This window comes from Schistocerca serialis, chromosome 1 (genome assembly GCF_023864345.2).
Source record: "Schistocerca serialis cubense isolate TAMUIC-IGC-003099 chromosome 1, iqSchSeri2.2, whole genome shotgun sequence".
Lineage (NCBI taxonomy): Eukaryota > Metazoa > Arthropoda > Insecta > Orthoptera > Acrididae > Schistocerca > Schistocerca serialis.
The window spans coordinates 958148555-958167268 of NC_064638.1; the positions used below are offsets into that span (position 1 = coordinate 958148555).

Consider the following 18714-nt stretch of genomic DNA (forward strand, 5'->3'; position numbering starts at 1 on the left):
GCTGGTTTGCATTGTTGGAATATTTGTCATTGTAGTGTTGGGCAGTTGGATGTGAACAGCGCGTAGCGTTGCGCAGTTGCAGGTGAGCCGCCAGCAGTGGTGGATGTGGGGAGAGAGATGGCAGAATTTTGAGAGGGGACGTTCTGGACGTTTGTCCATCAGAAAATTTCTAATACTGTATATCATGAACTTATATATATATATATATATATATATATATATATATATATATATATATATATATATATATATATATATATATATATATATATATATCATATATATATATATATATATGATGACTTTTGAATATTATTAAGGTAAATAATACGTTGTTTGTTCTCTATCAAAATCTTTCATTTGCTAACTATGCCTATCAGTAGTTAGTGCCTTCAGTAGTTAGAATTATTTAGCTGGCAGTATTGGCGCTCGCTGTATTGCAGTAATTAGAGTAACGAAGATTTTTGTGAGGTAAGTGATTCATGAAAGGTATAGGCTATTGTCAGTCAGGGCCATTCTTTTGTAGGGAGTATTGAAAGTGAGATTGCATAGCGAAAAAAGCGAAAAAAAAAAGGTATTGTGTGTCAGTTTAGTGAATCTCTGAGTACATTCAGTTTTGCTCACCTGTTTGAAAATCAAATAACGTAAGGGGTTTATCAGCACAGTAATTCATTAATTTTTCTAGGGGGACGTTTCAAGTTAATCGTGCGATCAAACAGACAGCAAAACAAACCTTCGTCATGCAATTACAGTGCGACGCTTTTGTGGTCGCTGAGGGTGGTTGGAATCTGGAACAGAAAACAGTCCACACGAAGTGTTCCGAATGGTGCAGACTTTTAACCATCGGTACTTGGGGAATCGGTGGAAAACTTATCACGCCCTCACTATACCTAGTCTAGTGGTGCTCGTAACATACTAATTTATGTGCGCTGCCGATTAATAACTACAATACATTATTAGCCAGAGGTGCCGCCCCACAACGTCAGTACTGGCTCCTGAGCGAAAAAGTTTGACGACCGCTGTTCTATGCTGACGGTATCAACGAACTGGTCTGTCGTTGGGAGAAATGTTTTCGTCACCAGGGAGACCAGTATGTTTCATTTGAAAAAGAGGCATTAATTTTCGGTACGCCCTCGTAACTGTTGAGCAAACCGATGTCAGTCTTCGGTTACTGCCGTTCAAAGATCAACAGTCTGGAGCGGGATTGCCTCACCATTCTACTAACCTCTTTTCTCGGGTTCATTGGCCTCTTCCTTGGTAACACTGATCCCGGTAATCGCCATTGCCTGGGCGCGTCCGTGATGGGTGACGCCCTATAATGGCCGCTGTCGCCACGATGCCTCACAAATCTCGCCGTGTAAGGCTATGGCCTGTGTGTGTGTGTGTGTGTGTGTGTATGTGTGTGTGTGTTTATTAATTTCAGGTAACTTATATATGGCGTGCGCGCCGATGCTGCATGGGCAGCTTATTGAGTCCTCAGCAGGGCGTTCACCCCTGTTTATTTACGGAAGGCTCCGCCTTCGGCAGCTGTGGCCGTAAACCAAGCAGCGGCTGATAAAAACGGGTTTATCTGCGTGCCGTGCGTGGAGCCGCCTGGCGGTATGTGAGGCTTGAGGAGAGCTGTCTCTTCGGCACTCACTACTAATTGCACCTTGTTCAAGCGACGCCGTAAATCTCGGGGCATTTACGGCCACTACAAACTGTCTCGGTGACCTCTAGCAGGAGACGTAGTATGCTCTTCTGAAGTCATTCAGGTATACACGTCGGGCGCTATCGCTGGAACGCTCCCTAAGGAATGTCGTGCCGATAAGGAGAGTTAGTCTCGCTATTAGTAACAAATGCAGGAATTGGTGTAGTGATTACAGTGCTGCTCTCACGTACCATGGGAACACGGTTTGACCGGATTTCTAATGAGTGTGTCCTTTCTTTTCCCCTCTTTTTATTTCTCTTTTATATTACAGCATTTATAAAGCATTAATTTGCTGCCTATTTTTGTTGTAAGAATCTTGAATGGTTGGTGCTCCGCAGCTTTCGGATATTTATTGAAGGGCATCTTCTATACACCATGAGCTGCACTAGAAATGTTTTATTTATCAAAACCGGTTTTCGGGCTTATAATACATTATCCATCTGATATACAGGAGCAGACAACAGTATGTACATATATTTCTACAAAATAACTGTACTTACATTATGTGCATCTATAACAGGACAGGATCTGAAATTTGTCCGGAAATATCGTACGGTTTGTCATGTATGTTACTGCTGTCAGATTTTAGACAGTGACAATTCTTGACAACGTTCTAGATAACTGTCATACAGTGTAAACATTGAACTGACAGGTCAAGGAGTCTACATTATTTGTCTTCCATTATTTCTAAGGTTATATTTACATATATCTATGACTTGTATTCATATATCTAAATTACAATTTTTTGACAATTCGTATATATAAAGAGGGTATAAAATTTCAAAATAATCCAACATATCACGTCAAATTACACAATTTTACATGCAAGACAGAGCCTCAAAACGAAAATTATTCGGTTACAACACTGTTGAAATTTTGTACATACATCTTATTCCATATTCCTGTTTGTCTTTAAGTATATTGCCCGATTGTTTTATTACGTGGGTGTATATTTCAGTTTCTTCTAGAATATTTATTAATCTGCTTCTTTCTGCTTTATAGAAAATGGTGATATTTTTGATAATGTCATTGGCAGACTGCTTATATTCTCTTCAGTGAGCGCCGAACGTTGAGGGACTAGCGTCACTAACATTATTATATTCTCTATATGTAAATTTACTTTGTAGAAATCAATGTACATACAGTTGTTTCTTCCTCTATATCAGATGCCACGGATGGTGGGTTATAAGCTCGAATAACGGTTTTGGTAAATAAAAAATTTGTAGTGTAGCTCCTGCTGTATACATATGTCCTTTAATAAATACTTCTAAAATAACCTTCAATAAATATTTCTTTGCTTCTTGTTAATACTGTGACTTATTCCAACTAATTTTCATTTTTGTTGTACCATAGAAAAGAAGAGAACACCAAATTAAATGTGATTAATTTTTGTTTGTCTACCTTAATGTTGACTGGAATACTCTCTTTCAAATTCTAAAGGTGGCAGGGGTAAAATACACGGAGCGAAAGGCTATTTACAATTTGTACAGAAACCAGATGGCAGTTATAAGAGTCGAGGGGCATGAAAGGGAAGCAGTGGTTGGGAAGGGAGTGAGACAGGGTTGTAGCCTATCCCTGATGTTATTCAATCTGTATATTGAGCAAGCAGTAAAGGAAACAAAAGAAAAATTCTGAGTAGGTATTAAAATCCATGGAGAAGAAATAAAAACTTTGAGGTTCGCCGACGACATTGTAATTCTGTCAGAGACAGCAATGGACTTGGAAGAGCAGTTGAACGGAATGGACAGTGTCTTGAAAGGAGGATATAAGATGAACATCAACAAAAGCAAAACAAGGATAATGGAATGTAGTCTAATTAAGTCGGGTGATGCTGAGGGAATTAGTTTAGGAAATGAGGCACTTAAAGTAGAAAAGGAGTTTTGCTATTTGGGGAGCAAAATAACTGATGATGGTCGAAGTAGAGAGGATATGAAATTTAGACTGGCAATGGCAAGGAAAGCGTTTCTGAAGAAGAGAAATTTGTTAACATCGAGTATAGATTTAAGTGTCAGGAAGTCATTTCTGAAAGTATTTGTATGGAGTGTAGCCATGTATGGAAGTGAAACATGGACGATAAATAGTTTGGACAAGAAGAGAATAGAAGCTTTCGAAATGTGGTGCTACAGAAGAATGCTGAAGATTAGATGGGTAGATCACATAACTAATGAGGAGGTATTGAATAGGATTGGGGAGAAGAGAAGTTTGTGGCACAACTTGACCAGAAGAAGGGATCGGTTGGTAGGACATGTTCTGAGGCATCAAGGGATCACCAATTTAGTATTGGAGGGCAGCGTGGAGGGTAAAAATCGTAGAGGGAGACCAAGAGATGAATACACTAAGCAGATTCAGAAGGATGTAGGTTGCAGTGGGTACTGGGAGATGAAAAAGCTTGCACAGGATAGAGTAGCATGGAGAGCTGCATCAAACCAGTCTCAGGACTGAAGACCACAACAACAACAACAACAACAACCTTAATGATAAAATTAATTTTCTTCTACGGTAGTATAAAGTTATCTATTCCTACCAAGAGAACGACATTACTACCTGCATATTTCCATTTTGGTAGGCACGAGTACAATTTTGATAGTATTCTTATACGTGTATGTGAGTGAAATTTCTATTGCACGAAAGTTGCTTTTTCATAAATAATTTAAATTTGCTTTCTTTTCTTGTTTCAGGTAAGTGGTCTTCATTCAGTCTACCGAGATGTGGTGAGTTAATTTCAGTTGCGCATTAGATCTACAAAATGGTAGAAATTTATCAGATGAAGCACACTTGGCATAATAATTAGACGCATGCCTGTGGAAATATGATCAGGCTGGTATAGCGTAGTTTTACTCACACACCCGAGTATTTCCGTTCTCGTGATCTTCCTGATTGTCTTGCACCTTCCTCTGTCATTTTCCAGCGCTGCATGCCACTGATCACATCTTCCATTGATCGTTTATTCTTTACAATTAGTAAGCTAAGGAAGAAACAATCAAGAAATTTTACAGTTTAGAAAGCTGAACTGAATGTGATAAAGCATTTAGGTATTAGGAGAAAAGTAGATAAAAATTGTATTTACTGAAAATTTTCGAAGAACCCGATGTTCAATTTTCTTTTCTTATTATAATGAAAATGTGATTATGAATCGCATAAACACGGCAGGTGGAGACAGTTGCATTGGTAATGCAAGGATCAGAATGTTGACTGGAAAAGGGGTCTGATCCTACACTCCAATCGTGCCTGTTGCTGAACGCCTGTGAAACGAATCTTGCAACGTCCCTGACAGTGCATCTAAGAGCGAACTGTCGTGGTAAGATACAGTATAACTTCTACACGCTATTATTTCTGTATGTTACTGGGGCAAGTTGCACTATCTGGATAACTTTCTATCGGTTGATCTGTGCCGTCGTCCTTAATTTTTTCTTATTACTGGAGCGAGCATCTTACATGTAAACCTTTTTCTTAACTGCATGATGAAAGCTGCATTATAATATAGTTGAGTAATATCTTTCTTAAAAACAAAAGATGTTATAAATCGAGTAAATAATAAATACTGATCGTGACATGGCATCACATTAGCATTCATATGGAACGACTTAGGGAACCTACGAAAAATTGATTTGGCATTTTCATGTATACATATTCTGAAAACTGACTCGCTAAAATCATTTCGATAAAACAATATTTCAATTAATTTATAGAACATGTGACTAACTAACTAACTATTGCGAGATTATCAGTTTCCACGTCAATGTGTGACTTTCCCGAAATCGTTGTATTTCTAGCAAGTTACAGACAAAAATTTTCAGTCTATCTCTTCCTCCTTAGCAATTTTTAAGATTCCACCCGCCCCTAATATCTCTTGGGGAACGTGTTTAAACGTATATGCTGGAGTGTAACTTCAGGAAAGGGAAGCCAAGCTTCCGGAATGCGCGCGATCTACGGCATAAGCTTAGTAACTCAGACACTGAGAAACCTCGTACAATATCTACCCCTCCCAAGAGGAATAAGCGAGTTCATCTGGAACCGATCGTTTAAATTTGGACTAAAACGAATTTGCTTTGGAGGATGCAGGAGAAAAGAACTACCACATACTGGTGAAGTTTCTGTTATTTTTTAATAGAAATACAAATAAATTAAAACAAGAAACAAAATACAATGTTTGTGGAAAACACACATTTGATTACTTCAGAGTGTTTTTACGGTAGTGCCCTTGTATGGCGGCAGTGTGTCAGGGCGTGTGGAACGATGGCATCATCTACTATTGCTTCATTTCAGTTATTCAATAGTTACTGGGTGGTGGGAGTATATAAACGTTAGCCTACAGGTATCAGCAGAGCAAATAGTCCAACGGTATAAAAACCACAGTGTGACCCAAAACGCTCTCATCATGTTCCATGATCATGTGATAGACAGAGTGACAATTATTGAACTATATGAAATAAAATCCTCGTAACTTCTGAACTGTTTGCGTTAGGACGTTCAAACTGCATGGTTGGCCGCGGGCCATGATGGGAACTAGTACGTGCATATAGCAACGAAGCCCACTTTCATTTCTATGGGTTCGTCAATAAGCACAGTGGGTGCATTTAGGGAACTGAGAACCCGCATTTCGCGATCGAGAAGTTTCCACTCCTTCGACGGATGACTAAGTGGGATGGAATGTCCCTCATGGAATAATCGGTGCGATATTGCTTGATGGCACGGTGACTAAAGAACGGTGCGAGAAGGTTTTGGAAGACGATTTCATCCCCACTATACAAAATGAAGCTGACTTCGACAAGATGTGGTTCATCCAAGACAGAGCTCGACTCCATCGAAGCAGGAGACTGTTTGATGTCCTGAAGGCGCGCTTTGTAGATCACATTTTGGCTCTGTGGTATCCAGAGGCCATTGGTATGGGCCTCGATTGGCCGCCATATTCTCCGGATCTGAACACATGCGACTCCTTTTTGTGGGGCTATATGAAAGACAAGATGTACAAATATAACACAAAAACCATTGCTGAGCTGAAAACAGCCATTCAGGAGGTCATCGCTAGCATCGATGTTTCGACACTTCAGTGGGTCATGCAGAATTTCGCTATTCGTCTGCGCCACATCATCGCGAATGATGGCAGGCATATCGAACATGTCATAACCTAAACCGGAATATCTGTAGTGACGTTCACATGTTGGATAAAGTGTGCTCGCTCCATAGTTTGTAACTAATGTACTTTTTTTTCATTTAGTTCAATAATTTTCACGCTGAAAATATCTCTCTAAGAAAGGTAACGACTGGAGTGTGATTTTGAACCTATAACGTGGAGACTTTTCGAGGGCATACTATGCACATAGCAAGGCCAGAACGGCTGTCCAGACCTGTCCCGTTCACAATGAAAGAGGAGGAAATGAATTTAATTTCATAATTCCAACCAGAGCTTCGAGTTACCTACATAATTTCGAGCTTATTGATACGTCTCACACCAGACGAGTCATAATTAAGAAGTTATGAGCTTAATCGATCAATTTATGCAGTGAGAGTAACTTGCCCCGGTCAACGAGAATCACCGATGCATTGCCTATAGGGGGACCGTCAAATGGAAGGAGCAAAGTCATTTCATCATTCTCGGTTTGTTTAGTGTAGAAAGTGCTCAAGATGGCAAAATTGCTTAAAAGTTTCAGGCCGTTACACTTGAATTTAATATGAAGCCGATGGTGGCGGAGGCATACTATTTCCTCCCACGTTCGGGTAATTTGTACCCAAACACGTGTCGCAGCATGAGAGTCAAAGAAGTGTCATGTTGGCTGCGGAAACCTATTTGTTAAATGCGGACGCAGAATACGCTGCGGCGTTCGACTTTACATATAGCACGGAGAAGCAGTCTCCAGCCCCAAATGGCTGCTGGTGTTGGTCGAGCATACATTGGAAGTCCTATGAACATTACGAGAGAGCTAGTGCGCATTCTGGAGGAGAAAATTTATGGCATATGGAAGTTGTGAACCCTTTTGTAAGCATACCCTTGTAGTGTGGGAGTAGTGTGGTGATCACAAGAAGAAAGAAATACAGACTAATATTAAACATGACACTGGATAGGAAACAGCTGAAAAAGGTGGAAAATCTCAAGTACATGGGGTGTGTAATACGGGAAAATGTACGAAATGCCAGATAGATTAGTGAACGGGGAAACCAAGCTGGGAGCTTTATCAGAACATTGAGAGAAGTGATATGGAACAAAGAAGGCCCCAGAAAACTAAAAAGGTGATGTGTTAGCATATAATATATCAGTTCAGTTGTACACTGTGGAAATCTGGATCATGAAGCACATGGGAAGCAAGGTTGGAGCAAATGAAATGAAGATTTTGAGAAACTGAATTGGTAACAAAAAACGAAGCGATGAGATATTAATGTATGCGGGAGAAAAGATTTAAGGGAAGAAGATGAAAATGGTGTGGGAATGTGAAGAGTGTGGATCCTTGCAGGACGATGCACGAGATGGAGGACGAGAGACCAAGGAGAAAGTAAAGGGACAAGCAGCTGAGAGTGAGATGTTCCTTTGGTAAGTCCTCAGTGCTTCCGTTGCGTCACATTAAATCCCACTTGCGACTGCATGCACTATTAGATATGTGTGGATCTCAGGACAAATTACGTGACCTACTGCTCCGCATATTTACTCGGAAACCTCTGTTGGCTTACCGGTCTTAATTGACTGCAATGCTAAAATTGCAAAACTAATCTAAGTAAAGTCCGTCAGACTCGCTGTGACCCTCAAGACAGGCTTGAACTGGCTACTCCAGAGCCAATAGTTAAAGGTTTACGGTTACCTAATTGTTCTCAGGAAATTCCGAGATCCGACCGCTGGACTGTAACATGTACTCTGCTGACAATACACCGGCTCCAAACGGCCCCTAGCAACTTCCTTCAGTTACTTTAACAACGAAACTGCAACACGGTTGAAAGGCTATAGGAAAAATATCGCACAAAATAACTACTGAGATTTCCACGGAAACAAATGTAATTTATTAGCTACCAAGAAACATAACCAAGTTCTTTCACTAAATGCCACCTTCCACGTAGTTACTGAGTTCCACAATTTAACTTTCTGTCTGGTGACGGTGTGCACACTGTCTAAAATGAATGACTCACCTAGAAAATAGGAAATGATTGAACTAGAAATCCACACCTGCGACGAAATCCAGCCGCGCGGGATTATCCGAGCGGTCTGAGGCGCTGCAGTCATGGACTGTGCAGCTGGTCCCGGCGGAGGTTCGAGGCCTCCCTCGGGCATTCGTGTGTGTGTTTGTCCTTAGGATAGTGTAGGTTAAGTAGTGTGTAAGCTTAGGGAGTGATGACCTTAGCAGTTAAGTCCCATAAGATTTCACACACATTTGAACTTTTTTTTTCACGAAATCCACCTTAGTTTTTCTCGGTTTTACATACTGGGAGAAACAGTTCTGTTGATCACGAGTGATTACTTATTCCCGGCTTTGGATTTTCACGTCGAAAACAACGCCTCTGTCTCAGAGGGCATGCAATTTCTACACCAGGTCCTCTGACGGACTTCTCGATTTCGCCAGCTACAGACTTCTCCAAGAAATTGTTTCAACATTCATGCTTTTCATCCAGTCAGACGTAGTAGCTACAGTGAGAAAATTTCATTGCCTATTTGTTGATTCCACCGACAGCGCTGCTTCCTGCCAAGACAGAAGTTTCTGCCCAAAGGGTGCTGGAAAATACCAGACGACGTGGAGAGTAAGAAGCCCTTAAGCCAGTGTATTCGGCGCAGGCCACAAAGATTATGGAAAGATTGACTCTATGCTGAACAAAGCCCTTTTTACCGGATATTGGAAACCAGCACTGGCGTTCACAGCTGCGAACATGACGAGCACGCAGTTGCGGCTGGGAATGATGTGTTACAAAAGGAGTGGAGAAAACCAATTGGAAGACAGGAGGCGACCGGGTCATAGTAGCGACAGAGAGATATTGCAAATACCGGAGAAGATGGACAGTCTTGTGTTCCAGGCGGATCCAACCAGTTTTTGAACATGTTGATGATAAAAATGGTTCAAATGGCTCTGAGCACTATGGGACTTAACATCTATGGTCATCAGTCCCCTAGAACTTAGAACTACTTACACCTAACTAACCTAAGGACAGCACACAACACCCAGCCATCACGAGGCAGAGAAAATCCCTGACCCCGCCGGGAATCGAACCCGGGAACCCGGGCGTGGGAAGCGAGAACGCTACCGCACGACCACGAGATGCGGGCTGTTGATGATAATCCAGGTAGAGTGTTTATCCTCTGAAAGTAGGAGAGTGTGTGGTAGACACGAGGGTCTGTCTCGATCTGTTGAGGCGAGCAGATACGTGTCAGATTCGGCGCATCGGAGTGCAACCCTAGACGAGGTGGAGTCGCACTCGCGAGTCTGAGCGGCGCTGTGGTCGGCGGGCGCGCTTTTGCGGTCGTGGCGCCTGCGGTCGGCCCGCCGGGCAGCGCCGAACGGCCGCCAATTGGGGCCACGCTGCCTCCCGCCGGCGCCCATTCCGTGTTCTCCAAACCGCAGGCGATCGCTACTCTGCTGCTGCCGCCTTCATCGCACACCTCTGTCCGAAGCCTTTACCTGACTGGTGTTGCTGCCAAAAAATTCTTGTGAACCACGCAAATCGTTTTTCCACAACATTCTTCAGGGTTGAAGACCTCATCACGTACAACGTACCAAAGTAAAATCGGAACAGCAGAAGCTTTTCGAGTTTCAGAGCCAAATCACACAGCAACGCAACCATCAACAAAATCCTGTTCGAAAGGAACAACGGCATTTGCATTACATCTTTACGTTTTGTTTTTTTTTTTCTTTTTTGATGGTCCACCAGCTACTTAACTGTAGGGACCATTCCTTTATACATTACGTTTTGAATAAAGCAGTGTAAAGGAAGTATACATTTTTGTTGCCATTTCTTACACTATTTACCAGGTGTAGAAGTATGAAACCGGAATTTCCCTGTAGACGGTGACAGCCGTCAGTGTAGGGCCCGCGAGATCGCGTCTGCAACGCCATCTGCTTCCTATACCGGCTGACGACGAATGTCAACACACAGTAACCGAATTTCCGTACATCGGTATCTGTTTCAAGCCCTTAAACATGTCGAGTTTTGTGCCTAAGAACTACGATTTGCGGACAGCATTGGTTTTCTGTGATCATTTGAAAAAAATTGCTGCAGAATCGTATCGAATGCTTTTCGAGGCTTTCGGCAAATATGCTCTTGAGAAAACACAGTGTTTCGAGTGGTTCAAAAATTCAGAAGTGGCGATTTTGACGCGAGAAACGACGAGCGCAGGAAACAAACTAAAAAGTTCGAAGACAACGAAATGCAGGTCTTATTGGGTGATGATGATACTCAACAGGAACTCGCGGAACCATTGAATGTGACGCCGAAAGCCGTTTCTCTTCGGTTGAAAGCTATGGAAAAGGCGTAGAAAGTGGGAAAATGGGTTCCACATGGTCTGAATGAAAGACAGCAAGCAAATCGAAAGACCACTTGTGAAATGCTGCACGCCAGATACAAACGAAAGCCGTTTTTCCATCGACTAGTGAGAATCATATGCTTCGTAAATCAGGGGTGAATCCAGACAAACCATCGACATCCACTGCAAGAGCAAATCGCTTTGGAATGAAGAAAATGCTCTGTGTTTGGAGGGATCAGAAGGGTGTCATCTATTATGAGCTCCTAAAACCTGGTGAAACCGTTAACACTGATCGCTACCGACAGCAAATGATGGATTTAAATCGAGCATTACGTGAAAAACGATCGGAATATGGGAAAAGGCAACACGAAGTGATATTGCTCCATGATAACACCCCATCACACACAGCAAAACCGGTCAGGGAATCGATCTTGCAGCTTATTGTCCAGCCTTCTTCCTATGAAAATGTACGAAAATGGCTCGCTGACTAGTTCGCTTCAAAAGAAGAACTTTTTTTTTCTTCACTTAGTGGCAAGTGAGTTATCAGGTAGTACATCACTGAAGGAGTAAATGATAACATATTCAAACCAAATGAAACATACATGTCACAGTACAGCGTGCCAAACAGTTGCATCGATACAAATGGCACCGCTCTCTGGCGGCAGCGCAGGCGTGTACTCTCGCATGCAAACGATCGTAAAGGTTCCGAACGGCATCTTGCGAAAGATTGTTTCAAGCGTCTTGCGCTTTTGTTGCAATTCGGCAATGGTTCTTACAGGCGCTGAAAGACGAGTGAGCTAGTGTCGCATACGCGTTCAGTTGGCAAGAAATGCGGTGATCTTGCTGGCCAGGCCAGTTGTTGCACGCCACGAAGAGCACGTTGCGCAGCAGCAGCCGTACGTCGATGCACACTATACCGGTGAAAAAACACATCACCTTCTCGTCGAAGAAATGGCAGTAGCGCGGGACCATAGCCTGTGCAATATACGGCTGCTGGTTACTTTACCCTGCAGCAACAACGAATGGAACCGCGAGTTGTAACTGTTGGCCGCCCTCCCCTCGTTCCACAATAAGCATGTGGTAGGGGCTGTGTATCGTGAGCAAATACACTCTGGAGTGAGCGGCTCACCACGTCTACCCCATGCATGTGTATGTTGATCACTCACATACAGGCAGGACATACTTTCATTCCACTGTCTAGTCAAATCTTTCACGACACCAGGTTAGCAATGTTTGACAGTGCAGGGGTGTCAGAGGCAGCCTGGCCAAAAGCAGTCATTATCGTAATCCTGCTGCAAGCAGACGGTTCACAGTGGTCCCTGAAGACACATCAGGTGTAACAAGTGCCCGGATTTCGTCCCTGGAAGGCGTTCGGTCGGCCACCGCTGCTCGCACAACGCGTCGATCTTGACGTGCGTATGTCCTGCGTGAACGTCCAGAGCCTGGCCTACAGGCATGAGAATTTTCCACAGGCCATTGTCGAAAGCAGCGACTCACCACCGATAGATAGTGCCCAACAGGTGCAGCAATACGTCGATACCTCCATCCAGCTTCCCCAAGCCGCACAACGGGACCACATTCATATGGCTGAAGCTGTTCAACAGGGGAACGTACTCGCTGGTGGGGTATAGTTGTTGTCTATAATTAGTGTTACAAACACTGTTCCCCTTTAATCTCAGTGCAGCTACTGCCTGCAGTCAAAACAAAGGGTGTACAGAGAGGACTCCTGAGCATTATCTGATGTCCGATGACTGTGACAAATGAATTACTAACGCTACAACTCTTCAGTATGCACATATTGTACCTGAGTGGCATATAACACAGCCCTTGATGGTGCTGCACTTTTTAGCAGTTGTGTATGTTCCTAGTGACTCGTTACCTGTCGGCGAACTAGATTATTTCAATGCGTGTTACAACAGACTAGTTTCTGCTATAACCTACTACTGATTTGTCCATTAGAACTACACCTTAACAACTAACAGTAACGGTTGGGTACAGATAACGATAGAAAGAGAGAGAGAAGGAATCTAGAAAAGAATAGAAATAAAAACGAAAGAGATTTGTCGTTATTACACATATGTGTGGAGGAGGTGATTAGATAGTTTCCGTGTAACCTTAAGTAATTTCAGTGGATAGGGTACTCTTCATCCAGTCTCTTTTTCGCTCCAATCTCAGATGCCTCGCGCTTCCGGAAGCTAGTCGAGGGAGTGCTGCAGTATTTCCCATTCCACCACCTGTATGGGACCTGAGGTATTGAAGATCAAGTCTCCGTTTCAGGCTCCACTTCGGATCAGAAGACAACTGGGCTTCGAAAACAAAGACAAACTGAAGATCTGTTGAACATTTCTCCCCCCGTTTCCATCCTGGCATTGCCTCATACCCATCCCCTACAGCACGTCACAACCAAGAGAGGGACGAAACGACGCTTGCACAGTTGTGTCGGGCAGCTCGTTACAACGGTAGCCCGCCGCCCGACAGAGGGACGTAAGTAGCGCGAGGGGTCGCCGTAACGTTTCAGACTGCCGCCCCCATCTCCCTACAAGTGTTAAGCATACGTCTTTGCTTCGTTTCGATGTACAAAGCTCTGGTAAAATTGTTGCTGTTTAATCCGCTTTCAACCGCGCCCGTTATAACGGTATCCAAATATTTTGACGCATGAGCCAAGAGCATCGTGTTTTCAGAATGTATTTTGTGTCCGTTTTCCAGACAATGCTTAGCTATGGCCGACTTGTGAAGCTCTCTTTGTTTAACATGTCACTTCTCCTCGGAACAACGCTCCGCAACCGTGCGAACTGTTTGACCTATATAGAGGTGCCTCACTCGCAAGGGACATCGTGCACACGAAGGGCTACGGGCACACGAAGAGCTATGTCGTCTTTAACAGGACGTAGCACATTTCACGTCTCATATCCTGGGGGCGGGTCGGAACACTGGTCTCAGTTTGTGTCTCTCTAGCACACGTCCTAATCTGGTGCTTGTTGCCCCACAGTATGGCAGGAAAGCAGCCGGCTCGGCCTCTTCTGCCGAGTCTCAAGGCGCCTTTCGTCGGTGAATCTGAAAGCGTTTGCAATGTCACCCTTGATATAACCATTGTCTCTGAACACGTCTCTCAAAGACTACAGTTCAGGCTGTAGGTTGTCGTCGTTAGAAACATCTGTGCTATGTGTACTAACGTATACAGGACCGATTTCTTGTATACAGGGTGATGAAAGCTATCGGCGTTCAACCATCGGTCAGTGTGCGATGTTTTCCTGTACACTAAACGGGCAAGCCGACCTCCTGCCTTTCGCTCAACAAAAATATCCAAGAACGATAACTTGCCATCCTTCTTCATCTCGATAGTAAATTTAATTTTGGGATGGACAACGTTAATGGCATCAACGAACGGCTGCAGTGCATTTTTTCCGTGAAGCGATATCAGGATGGTGTCATCATCTGCACTCCTGACGACGATGGCGGTCATAGCCAACGGAAGCCCGCATGTTTTGTTCTAATTGACGCGGCTCGAAAACCAAGATTTTACTCAGACTTCCTGCCGAGAAAGACTGCGAGGACGCAACAATAACGAAAAATAGAAAAATAGCTCCTGCAATCGTAATAAATGAAAACAAATACGAGCAACCAGCAATCCAGAGGACAGCAAGTAGCCAGAAGCTGAAGCATACTGAAGGCGAGAAGTGAGTTTCTTGGTGAAGGCCTCGCGAGATCGGTTTCAAGCGTGTCATGCCTCAGCGTGAGCCTTACCCCATTACTTCCTACGCAGCCCTCAATTGTGAAGAAGTTTTCAACAGAGTATAGTAGTTACGGTTCAAAAGGCTCTGAGCACTATGTGACTTAACTTCTGAGGTCATCAGTCCTCTAGAACTTAGAACTACTTAAACCTAACTAACCTAAGGACATCACACACATCCATGCCCGAGGCAGGATTCGAACCTGTGACCATAGCGGTCGCGTGGTTCCAGACTGTAGCGCCTACCGCGTGACCGCTACGGTCGCAGGTTTGAATCCTGTCTCGGTCATGGAAGTGTGTGATGTCCTTAGGTTAGTTAAGTTTAAGTAGTTGTAAGTTCTAGGGGACTGATGACCACAGATGTTAAGTCCCATAGTGCTCAGAGCCATTTGAACCATTTTTTTTAATTTTACTCTTCAAGCTCAGGAAGACCTTCGAAGTTTAATAAAGATAGTTTAAACGGATTAATCCGGAAGGATCCACGTCACTGTACTCGAGAACTGACAGTTGTGTTGAACTTCGACCGTTCCACGATCGTGTGACATTTGCATGCAATGGAGACGGTTGAGAAATCGGGTGTATGGTACGGCATGCTCTAAGCCAAAATCACAGAAATCAGCGGTAGGGCGTAAGAGCATCTCTGCTTGGTCTGCATCAATTAGCTTTTAAACAACACCGGTAATTCCTGTCCTGTATCGTTACTGGTGACGAAAAATGGTGTCTTTATGCTAACAGCTGAGCGCAAACAAAGCAACTACTTGTACAAAGACCCGCGCGCATCCACAAAAGATACTGTTATGCATCTGAATGGAGAAGCGACGGTGTGGTGTTGTACGAATCGCTTTCCCGAGGTGTAACAATCACTGCAGACATTTATTGTCGACAAATGAGACGTCTTGCAGAAGCAGTCCAAGAACAACGACCAGGAAGACTGCGTGAAGAAAAGCTATTGCACGATTATGCCCACCCGCTTTCTGCTAGACTGACAGAAAACAATATACAGGGGTTCGGTTGGGATGGGAAGTCATTCCGCACCCACCTTATCCATCTGATCCGGCACCCTCAGATTTTCACCTTTCCCGCTATCAAATAACCTTCAAGGAACTTCCTCTCCGGATGAAAATGCGCTCCGAACATGGCTCAGCGTTGGCAGACTGTTGTAAATAGTGAAGGAGATATATTACCGATGATAAAGTCTCTGTTATGTGTATCTATTGTGTTTACTAAAGTTACGGAAAAACTACCAACTTCCGCACGAACCCGATATAAGTATTTTAATGATGTAGGTGGCGCTCCAGACAGGGAAGAGAATAAGTTATTCTCAGCGCGTGTAACGCTCCGTCCTTGCCGCCGCAGGTGCATATTTTTAGAGCTTGTCCTCGCGGCGCGCTCATTAATCTCTGGAGTGAGTCCCCGCGGCCGCTGACTCACTCCCTGACATAATCCCTGCGCCGGATCACACGCGCCGCACCTGGTCGCGTCGGTACTTCCGCGATCCCCTGTTCGCTATCCGTCGTTAGCGACGGAAATTTCGCCTAAGTTGATTATCTTATTGAGATTTTACGGCCAAGTTCCCGCGCTCTCTGCACCGAGCAGATTAGCGCTAACAAGGTCCAATTAGCTGCGTGGGCTCACAAAGTAGATTATCGAAACACTTAACGATGTTATCATTCTGCGCTTAATCTCTGCTCAAGTGTACGCTAGATGTAACCAATTACTCTGTGTTTATATCCCATAGGGCTGCCAGCGGCTTGAACGTTGAAACAAATATCCAGTCTGCTCTCGAACTTTTTTTAGTTAGTACCAGGTTAAGTTTCTCGGTTTATCTTGTTCGACTTGACTAGGGTCCGTCCATCCTGATGGGGGTTTTCCACTGTTAAAGCAGATGTTGGAATTATTGCCCACTCGTCCCGTTATTCTTGTTGTATTCCGAACTTCTGCTATGTTTCTAATACCATGGGAGTTTCAGGCCTGCTAAACCCAAATATTCCTTCCTTTACCTAGATAACTTTCCGATATTCATTACGGTCTAAATCAAACTGCTCACTTCAGATTCTTTCGTTACCGTCTTTACTGTTTCTCTCTAATAACAGACTTGGAACAAGCGGAGAGATGCTAATTATCAGCCTCAAATGTGCTGCCATTAAGGTAATTGTTTGGGTAAAAACGCATTACAACTACCTATTCGTGTTCGGGAGTCTAGGCTGACAGCACATCCCTGTACTATGTTTTTCCAAAATCACATGAAGCTTAATCCGGAGTAGTTCTCTTAAACTGATCATCCTCGCCCCACTCCCTCCTCCTCTTTTGGTCCAAATGTGTACGCTACCAACTCTGAACCTCGGTATCGCATCACACACACACACACACACACACACACACACACATTTTTTCCTCACAAGTGTTACATCCAACGTTCTCGATAACATATTTAAATCATCGATATTACAGAGTCTATTTCATTTAATTTATTGATGAGGATTTAGGATGCATGTTATTTCTCGTCGCATCACACGAAAAAAGATACAAGTTGTCTATTGCATTCATTGCGAATTGTGTGCATTTGGACACAACATATTTGTTGTGTTTCATATGCAGAGAAGGGAAACTGGACCTGTGATCTACATTGAAATCGCATTCATCATTTATTTACACGAAAGCTCACGATTGTAAGTCCAAGGGAATCGTGATCTGTACATACAGTTGTACAACAGAAAAAGTGAAAGCTGTGACCAGAAATAGTTTTCGTACCCTACTGTTGGAGTAACCTAAGCGAACTCCGTAGTTTGCTCCACGATCGTTATATGACCCTGATGTGACAACGTATATTTTCCCGACAAAATACCCCATTATATTCTTTCTGGATTTCCCACTCGATTCTGCATCTGCGATCCATTTTGCGGCCAAATTTGGCTAGTGTGAGTTTCCGGATATACAACAACGTAGATAGTTTGCGTTCTTTGCTTCTGCTTCTGCTTGTTGCGTATCTTCGGCAACTATTAGAATTTCTTAAATCTTCATAATGCGAATGTGTGTCGTATGACCATGAAGAATAGGGGCGTCCTTGGTTTTGTTACTGACGAAGGACGGCGGCTTTATATAAAATTCCTTACAATTTCCAGAAAATTCACCCTATCCCCGATAGAAGTGTGGCGATGGCGAAACTTAGATTAACTGAGGTACACCGATTTAAATACGACACGAATATTTGCCACTGCATCACGTTATTGCGACTGTGTACTTACGAAATCATTAAAATTACGTTGATGGACCAGCTTACTACTACAGATCAAAACTTGACTATAATCACGTTACGAAATACTCGTGTCACTTACACACGCATCAAAACTCCTTGCTTCCGCCGCTAGACGTTTATAATCGCAATTTCCTGCGGTTAACTACACGCCACCTGTGTTTAAGACACGCTGGCGCTGCATATACAGCGTGACTCAGCTGCCCCTACCAGTGGGTGTTATGCAGCCCGCAACACCTTCAAATACCACCCGCAAGACTTCCCTATTCTCTCGCTCACTATGCACAAGATATTAGACTTTAAGAAAACATGAACAGAACCTTTTTGTAGGAAATTTGATTTCACAGGTGGCACAGTTTTCAAGTTATTCAAGGAAAACGCATTTGAAGGAGATTTTTGTACATTTTTTTGACTAATTCAGAAACTACGACCTCTAGCAAAAACGTATTCCTGTGCATAACCTGACTACATTAAATTTCCAGCAAAAAGGTCGTGTTCACTTTTTTCTGTAGGACTAGTAGTTCACATGTAGTGACTGAGAGAGTTTGAAAATCTTGCACATGATGTCTGAAGGCATTGTACGCTGCATAATCCCAGCAGTAAAGGCT

The 18714-nt window shown here is 43.3% G+C and overlaps 1 protein-coding gene across 1 annotated transcript in view; it reads left to right on the forward strand.

Moving 5' to 3' along the window:
- The first annotated feature begins 8103 nt into the window (after positions 1-8103).
- The window catches only part of LOC126452148 (uncharacterized), a 701717-nt gene continuing 691106 nt past the window's right edge, over positions 8104-18714 (forward strand). The window contains exon 1 of the mRNA XM_050091038.1: positions 8104-8216. Within this exon, the coding sequence (XP_049946995.1) occupies positions 8104-8216 (113 nt within the window). The remainder of the gene's footprint in view (positions 8217-18714) is intronic.